General features: G+C 35.3%; 1 protein-coding gene across 2 annotated transcripts in view; it reads right to left on the reverse strand.

The window, feature by feature from the left end:
- Nucleotides 1–3,284: 3,284 nt before the first annotated feature.
- Nucleotides 3,285–8,891, reverse strand: part of GNRHR (gonadotropin-releasing hormone receptor) — a 17,422-nt gene continuing 11,815 nt past the window's right edge. Inside the window, exons 2-3 of one of the 2 annotated variants that reach the window (XM_010848904.1) lie at nucleotides 7,362–7,581; nucleotides 3,285–3,792 (exon numbers count right to left, since the gene is read on the reverse strand). In XM_010848904.1, coding sequence (XP_010847206.1) covers nucleotides 3,548–3,792; nucleotides 7,362–7,581 — 465 coding nt within the window. In that variant the 3' untranslated portion in view covers nucleotides 3,285–3,547. The remainder of the gene's footprint in view (nucleotides 3,793–7,361; nucleotides 7,582–8,891) is intronic. The other variant, XM_010848905.1, reaches the window with a different exon arrangement.

Below are 8,891 nucleotides of genomic sequence, written 5' to 3' on the forward strand. Positions count from 1 at the left end.
CTGAGCTAACCAACTCTGCATGCTTTCTTCTGGACTTCCTGTAGTATGAAATGAAAACACACCATTTCTAGTCTGACATTTCTATTACAACAGAAAACACTCTAACAGAAACAGCATAAAACGAAAGTCATACAAACACACACATATAGTATTTATTTTACCCTTTTCTCATTACAAAAGCAATATATGTCTATTTTGGAAATTTGGGATATAGATATTCACAAGAAAGAAAATTTTTTAAAAATGAGAGATAACTATGTCAACACTTTTTGTGTATATTCTGTTGTTCCTATGCATGCACTTTGTATATTATATAATTTAAAAATTAAAGTAATTGTCTTATACCTAATTTTTAAACTTAATAACCAAAAGAACTAAATTAAAGATTTAAAACAATTAATCCTAATTAGAGATTAAATTGAATCTTAATTTTATTTAGTTTCCTATGAACACAAATTATAGCAGTCAGACAAGCTTTAGGAATTGGTTTGACATTGAAACTAGGCTAAAGATAAAACATGAAATTCAGATGTATTTTGACAGATGAAGTTTAAATGTATTTTAACACAAATATTATCTCTTTGAAACTACCAAGTAAGTTCTGAGAGCAGGGCACTTAAAATTTTTTTCTAGTTCATTACATTGAGTTATGCTCCTGCGAAGATAATGTTTGTGGTACCTCAACAGTTTTAGGTTTGCTTATTTTTAGCTATGATACCTCTGTTTTTTAGACTGAAGTTGAATTTGTGCAATCTTTGTTTAATTCAGTGTTGTTTGTTCATGTTATGTATAACTAAATTGAATTGCAAGCGGAAATCCATTTTTTAACCTGTTTTATGAGTGACTTCACTTTCACTTTTCACTTTCATGCATTGGAGAAGGAACTGGCAACCCACTTCAGTGTTCTTGCCTGGAGAATCCCAGGGATGGGGGAGCCTGATGGGCTGCCGTCTATGGGGTCGCACAGAGTCGGACACGACTGAAGCGACTTAGCAGCAGCAGCAGCATATGCTAAATAGAAGAAAAGACAGCCAAGATAGACTCTTAATTATCTGATAGATTTGATTACAGAAGATACAAGGAATCCTCATTTTTTGTTATGCCTGAAAATAGAGTAAATGATTATAATATCAAATATTAAATACTCTTTGTTGAGTGATGTACTTTTAACTTAAAAGTTACATTTACCTTTTGCACTATTAATTTTGGTTTGTATCCATATTCATATCATAATTTACATACCACAATATTTTATATAATATAGTTATTTCTGCAAAGTTTTTCATATATTTGGACCCTTAAGAGAGTTTCCAAGGTTAAAATGGTGAGTGATCAAATTGAAATCCAGTTTCAATATTATTATGTATATATAAACACAGTCCATGGGGTTGTGACTATGCACAAATAGATGAATACATTCTGATACATTTTTATTATAATAAACTTCTTTATAAATATACAAGATCAGTTGGCAATTCTTAATTTTTGTGTGACGTTGCTCCTTTGGCAGCCTGATTTGGCCTGTAAATTCCTCTCAGGATAATGTTTTTAAGTGCATAAAATAATAGAAATAAGAATCAAAGAAAAGTTGTTCCATCGAAATAGTTTTGTGCATAGAGCACAGGTTAAAAACACCTGCATAAAGATTTTGAATAGCCCTTTAGTTAATATATTTTTAAAAAATGCCTGAGAACATATCTAAATAAAGCAGTTCCATGAACAAAGCCAAACTGACATACGTTTTATAAACACATATCTACTAAAGCCCTTAGATTGAATCCCATATATTTTTGCTTTTAAATCCACACATCAAAATTGTTACAAGTTTAGGAGTAAGAATATGCATGATAAAGAGACAAAGGAGAAGAATGATTTTGTTGTGACTTATCTTTATATTCCTGTGTCATCTAGCAGAACTATATATTCTTGGTATCAATATACACACCTTTAAAGTTAACTTTGAGTATTTTAGCACTTTACAAATTTTGAGTCCAGCCCAATTCAGTTGTGGAGTTGGGTCATTGATTGGCTAACTAAAGGTATGAGTTTAGTAAAAAGGAGATGTGTATGAAAAAAAGGTAGAAAGAAGGAATTCAATTAATGAAGACAGAATTGGAAAATAATATAGAATGTGGGAAAAAAACCCACCACACCCTACAAAACTAAAAGACAAAGTATGAGGAGAGAAAAATAAGGAAAGCAAAGACCTACCATTAGTTTAATTAGCAATTTACTTTCCACGGTTCCATAAGGCCTGGAATATGTGGAAATTACATTTCATCTTCAATGTGGCACTGCATATCACATGTGAATATAGTAATATTTTACCTATTTAAAAAAATGAATAGTGGTTGAGTTTCTTTTAAGTCCCTTATATAGTTTTCTTATTTAGTGGATACTAAAGAACCTTTTTATCCTATTCCCCTTTTCATGGAATGTGTGGAAACAGGCCTGAATTAAAAGAGGTATTGTGCCAACATATTTTGGAAACCACACCATTTAATGCAAATATCAGTGGATGTTAGTTACACATTTACAGAGAGTTTTCTTTTCCTTTTTCTAACACTCTTCTGTCTCTTTTGACTTGTAATAGTGAGACTGAGGTTTTCAGAGTTCATTTTACGTATCAAATAATATTTTGCTTGTGCATTTGCTTGATCTCTCTCTCTCTCTCTTTTTTTTAGTGATTTGTGGATTATGGATTTAGAAAAATCAGAAGACAGAAAAAATCCATCATCTTAAAAGACAGGGTAGACTATTTATAAAACATAATCACTATAGATTTTTTCTTGATTGTATATTAAAACAGTGTTGTTATTACTGCACTTAATTACCACAAACTCCATAGACCACATAGCTGACAGGAATGTTCTATCCCCCAGTCCAAATCTGAACCCCTCTGAAACTCCCTTTTATATGGAGGTACTTCACAACCTGTACCAGGTGAAGAATGGGATGAAGGAGAACTTGTCAAGTTGAAGGAGTGGATAGTGGGTTCGTTGCTGAATACTCCAAATATCAGAATGCTTTTGAAGCCAAGGAAAAAATTAGATTCATTGCATTTTTTCTTAATCCACAGGAGGAAAAACTGATCATATGGGCAGGGGAAATACTATCTGTGCTTTATGTATTTTTATCTTAGCATAAGATTGTAATTGTTGCTAAGCCCCTTTGCAGAAAAAGGTCTGTGTTTCTCAGTGTTAATTTTTGGCATTTGTTTGCCTTAGGCCATGGCTATTTTAAATATTTATATATTATTATACAAGAATAAAGTGACTAAAAAACCCATATAATGTGTTATAGGAGTTCAGAAAGCAAAGAGATTAATTCAGAAACGTGATTAAGTGAAAATATTTCATTATTTTTCCTGAAAAAAATCTTTTCCTTGTAATTGAGTTTCTGTGATTTCTAAAGGAAGAAGCGTAACATTACCTTAAACTCTACTTTATTCATATGTAAATATGTCACACTATGCTTTGTGTTTCTCATTCCCAAAAGGGGAAATTCATTACTTTGCCTTTCTTTGACTTTCTATGCAGTCTAACAATTATAGAGAGAAATATCCATATATAAGTGGATCAAAGCATGGATTTAAAAAAGCAAAGAGAAAGAAGAAGTGATTTACTGGATCTGACACCCTGTTTACCATGTCAGGATCAAACCAATACCAAATTCCAAGGACATAGTAGGGCGTCCAGCAGACAGTAAATGAAGTGGCAAATGCAACCGTCATCTTTAGGGTCCTCAGCCGAGCTCGTGGTATATTGTTCTTGGACTGATTCAGTTGTAGTTCTTTTAAACAGAGAAAATAGAAGGTGTTTTTAATAACCAGTTTTATTACAAAGCCAAAATAGAAAAAAAGGAACAGAGAATCATAATTCAACCTGGTGAATATAATGGAGGCAAATTGCTAATAATTTTAATAATGACAATATGCTTGCAAAGCATGTTTATATTTCAAGTTTTCCACTCAGCTACATAATAAATAGAAATATTAAAGATAGTAATGCTCTTAAAATAAATTTTCCATCAAACTAATAAGGATTTGAAATAGGAGGTTACTCAAATTCTTCAAATAAAATTTTAAGAGAGTAGACTGAGGTTGAACTGAATTTAATTCTCTGCCCTTTGGTTGTCATACCAACATAGCCACATTTATTTTATAAATTTATAATTTTTCACCTTTCCTGACTGACCAAACAGGAAGCCCTGTTGCCATCATAGGAGGTGATGTAAGCTTGGTGCAGGCAAGAAACACATGCACTGGATTGGTGTCAGAATACTAGTTGGCATTAAGGAGATTTAAGGAATAATACACGATGGAGGAGTTGAAGGACATTAGCTCACCTCTTCTTATAGAAACACCAAAATCAGAACTAACTGCTGAACAGCTGTCAACAAAAAAAACCCCACTAGAACCTAACAAAAAAGATACCCTACATCATGTATGGATATGAGAGTTGGACTGTGAGGAAGGCTGAGCGCCGAAGAATTGATGCTTTTGAACTGTGGTGTTGGAGAAGACTCTTGAGAGTCCCTTGGACTGCAAGGAGATCCAACCAGTCCATTCTAAAGGAAATCAGTCCTGGGTATTCATTGGAAGGACTGATGCTGAGGCTGAAACTCCAATACTTTGGCCACCTCATGCGAAGAGTTGACTCACTGGAAAAGACCCTGATGCTGGGAGGGATTGGGGACAGGTGGAAAAGGGGATGACAGAGTATGAGATTGTTGGATGGTATCACCGACTCAATGGACATGAATTTGAGTAAGCTCCGGGAGTTGGTGATGGACAGGGAGGCCTGGAGTGCTGTGATTCATGGGGTCGCAAAGAGTCGGACATGACTGAGCGACTGAACTGAACTGAACTGAACATCCAAAGATAAAGAAGGAGACATAATGAGATGGTAGGAGGGGTGCAATAGTGATAAAATCGAATTACATACATACCAGGTGGGTAACCCACAAACTGTAAAATAATTAGACCACAGAAATTCTCTCACAGGAGTGAAAGTTCTGAGTCCCACATCAAGCTCCCCAGCCTGGGGATCTGGCAATAGGAGAGCCCCCAGAGAATCTGTCCTTGAAGACCAGCAGGGTTTGATCTTAGGAGTTAAACAGGACTGGAGGAAACAGAAACTCCACTATTGGAGGGCACCCACAAGGTCTTGTGAATACTAGGACCCAAGTTAAAAATGGGGACCTCATAAGAGACTGAGTTAGATTTACCTGCTAGTGTTGGAGGGTCTCCTATGGAGGCAGGGGGTGGTTGTGGCTCACTATGAGGACTCATTGGTGTAGCCCTCTTGAAGGCTGCCATTTTAACACACTAGACACATGAACTGACTTATGTGATTGGACATGTGAAGGCACATTCATATCTTTGAAAGTTCACAACTTTAAGGTTTGTATATAGAGGATTTACTGTATTTAAAGTGATGAGAGAACCCATAACCAAAAACACTCTGCTCAGCAAGGCTCTCATTCAGATTTGATGGAAAAATCAAAAGCTTTACAGACAAGCAAAAGCTAGGAGAATTCAGCACCACAAGACCAGCTTTGGAGCAAATGCTAAAAGTTCTCCAGGGGGAGAAGAAAAGGTCACAACTAGAAACAAGAAAATTATGAATGGAAATGCTTACTGGTGAAGGCAAACATACAATAAAGGTAGGAAATCATCTGTAGACAAATACAAAATCAAAACGATTAACTGTGAGGAGAGCATAAATGCAAGATACTGGAAAGGCATTTGAAATTAAAAGACCTGCAACTTAAAACAGTCTTGTTTACATATAGGCTGCTATATCAAAACCTCATGGTAACCAGAAACCAAAAATATACAATAGATACACACACACACACACACAAGAAAAAGGAGTCCAAACACAAAACTAAAGTGAATCTTACAGGAAATCAGTCCTAAATATTCATTGGAAGGACTGATGCTGAAACTGAAGCTCCAATATTTTGGCCACCTGATGCGAAGAACTGACTCATTGGAAAAAACCCTGATGCTGGGAAAGATTGAAGGCAGGAAGAAAAGGGTTGGATGAGATGAGATGAGGATGAGATGAGATGAGATAAGATGGTTGGATAGCATCACCAACACGATGGACATGAATTTGAGCAAGCTCCGGGAGTTGGTGACGAACAGGGAAGCCTGGTGTGCTGCAGTCCATGGGGTCCCAAAGAGCCAGACATGACTGAGTGAACTGAACTGAAAGTGAGTCATCAATCACAAGAGAAGAGAACGAAATAGGAAGGGAAGGAAAAAACTTACAAAAACAAATCCAAAAAAATGAACAAAATGGCAATAAGAACATTCATGTCTATAATTATCTTAAGTGTAAACAGATTAAACAGTCCAACCAAAAGACAGAGACTGGCTGAGTAGATATCAAAACAAGACCTATATATATATGCTGTCTACAAGAGACACACTTCAGATCTAGGGATACATAGAGACCACAAAAGAGCCAGATAAGATTTAGCAATCACCACCACCGACTGAACGTGAGGGGATGGAAAAAGGTATTCATTCAAAAAATAGATAACCAACAAGGGACTACTGTATAGCACAGGGAACTCTATTCTGTTATTAGGTTATTCTAAAATAACCTAAATGGGAAAAGAATTTAAAAATAAATAAATATGTGTATATGTATGACTGAATCATTTTGCTGTACATCAGGACTTAATACCATATTGCTAATCAACGATACTCCAATATAAAATTTTAAAAATTCATACATTTGTTTTTGAGAATGCAACAGATTATTGAAGCAAAAAAGATACAACCATGTGCCTGAAGTGAAAGATCAAATAGTCAATTGCATGTTCCATAATATTTAGCACACTCAACACACACACCGAAATGTGCATAGTGTGTGGATACACTGTGTAGATACAGGAGATTTGAATGTGATACAGAACAACTTAACTTTAACAGGTCTATTGGCAACTATATTATGAGTTGTACTTTGCTATATTCTAGGCATCAGGTGTTTGATAAAGTGTTATGATGAACCAGCAGGAACAATTTGCCCATGTTTCTACTGGGTAAATGAAGTAATTGTCCTTTTAGCTTTAATTCCATGCTGTAAATTTATAATATGGGGAGATATTAAATTACCTCATCTCTAAATTGGGGATAATAAAAGTATTGCCTCATAGGGTGATTTTGAATACTGAAAGAGTTAATTAATGTATGTTAGTTGCTCATAATAATATCACAATACTATTACAATACAACACTATTACAGATAAAATAGTACCTGGCACAGCAAGTGCCACTCTGATTCTCTGGTTGGGGTATTGCCGTTAACAACTGTCCATCCACAATTAATCTGAGAAATACATACTGTGGGGATCCTGATGAAGGACGCTTGTTAGGGTGAAGATGATTTTTGCATTGCAGATCACCATGATGAGAAGAGGGATGATGAAGAGGCAGCTGAAGGTGAAAAAGTTATAAAAGGCTTGATGCCACCACTGTGGAAAACTGCAGTGTGTTACACACTGAGAGAAACCTTCAGTCTGTCCAGAGTCATCTGCTAAATGGATCATCCCAAAGATGTATAGCTGTAGGAGAAAATTTAAAACATTAAAAAGGGATATTGCTTATTTTCAAACAATATTTGCAAGTTTTCTGGAAAGTTTTCTCTTCTGTATTATACTAATCTTCTAACATGTTGTTGCCCAAAGCAACTGCTAAGCTTCTTGACATTTGGCTTTTGGCTTTTCTACAGAAAGTTGTAAGTGGATCTTTAGTTTAAATATGTTTGGGTAATGTGAATGGATCTGTAGGATTTTGAATTTCTTCCAAAATTATTTCAGCCTTGCCGAATAATCACCAACCAAAGATTTAAACCTCCTCTGTATTTCAATTTCATATGCTATTATGATGAGTAAACTTTTTGCAAGTGATTTTATTGTTAAATCTGCAGCACAAAAAAACTGTCTGGCATTTAGAATATGCCCTCAAAATAAATATTTAAATTTTATTTTTGTGACATAAGATCTCATTAAAATGGCCAGAAACATGTACAGACAGTTCATTAAAAAAGGGTGTAACAGTGACCCTTAAGTATATAAAAACATAGTTTCAACCTCACTTATGATAAGAGCAGTGTCAATCAATTAAGGCTACACTGATATGCCATTTCGCACTATCAAGTCTGGCAAAATTAAAAAACAAAAACAAAACAGTAGCACACTCTCATGGGAAGGCTATAGGGAAACAGAAACTCTCATACATTGCTAATGGGCACACAAATTGGTACAATCATTAAGGAGAGGAATTTGGCAATAATTAGTATACATTTGTACTTACCTTTGACTCAGCAATCTGACATTCAGGAGTTTTCCATGAAGATACACCCTTACTTCCATTATATGAACATACATGTGCACAAGATTATTCACTGATGCACTGTTTATACGTGAAAAACATTGAAAATAATCTAAATATTAATTCATAGAACACCAGCTGAATAAACTATGGTGGACCACACAATGGAGTCCTATAGAGTAGTAAAAAAAGAGGGAGGGAAATTTCTATCTGAAGGTGTGTGTGTATACATGTACATACATTTATTCTAGCTCTGTGTGGAGAGAGGCTAAGAACAATGTCATCTAAGTAGCAGTGAGCATACCCCGCTCTCCAGTACCCAGATCTTATTTTTTTTTTTTTTTATTTTAATTTTTATTTTATTTTTAAACTTTACAAAATTGTATTAGTTTTGCCAAATATCAAAATGAATCCGCCACAGGTATACATGTGTTCCCCTCCTGAACCCTCCTCCCTCCTCCCTCCCCATACCATCCCTCTGGGTCGTCCCAGTGCACTAGCCCCAAGCATCCAGTATTGTGCATCGAACCTGGACTGGCAA

This window comes from Bison bison, unplaced genomic scaffold (genome assembly GCF_000754665.1).
Source record: "Bison bison bison isolate TAMUID 2011002044 unplaced genomic scaffold, Bison_UMD1.0 scf7180017864279, whole genome shotgun sequence".
Lineage (NCBI taxonomy): Eukaryota > Metazoa > Chordata > Mammalia > Artiodactyla > Bovidae > Bison > Bison bison.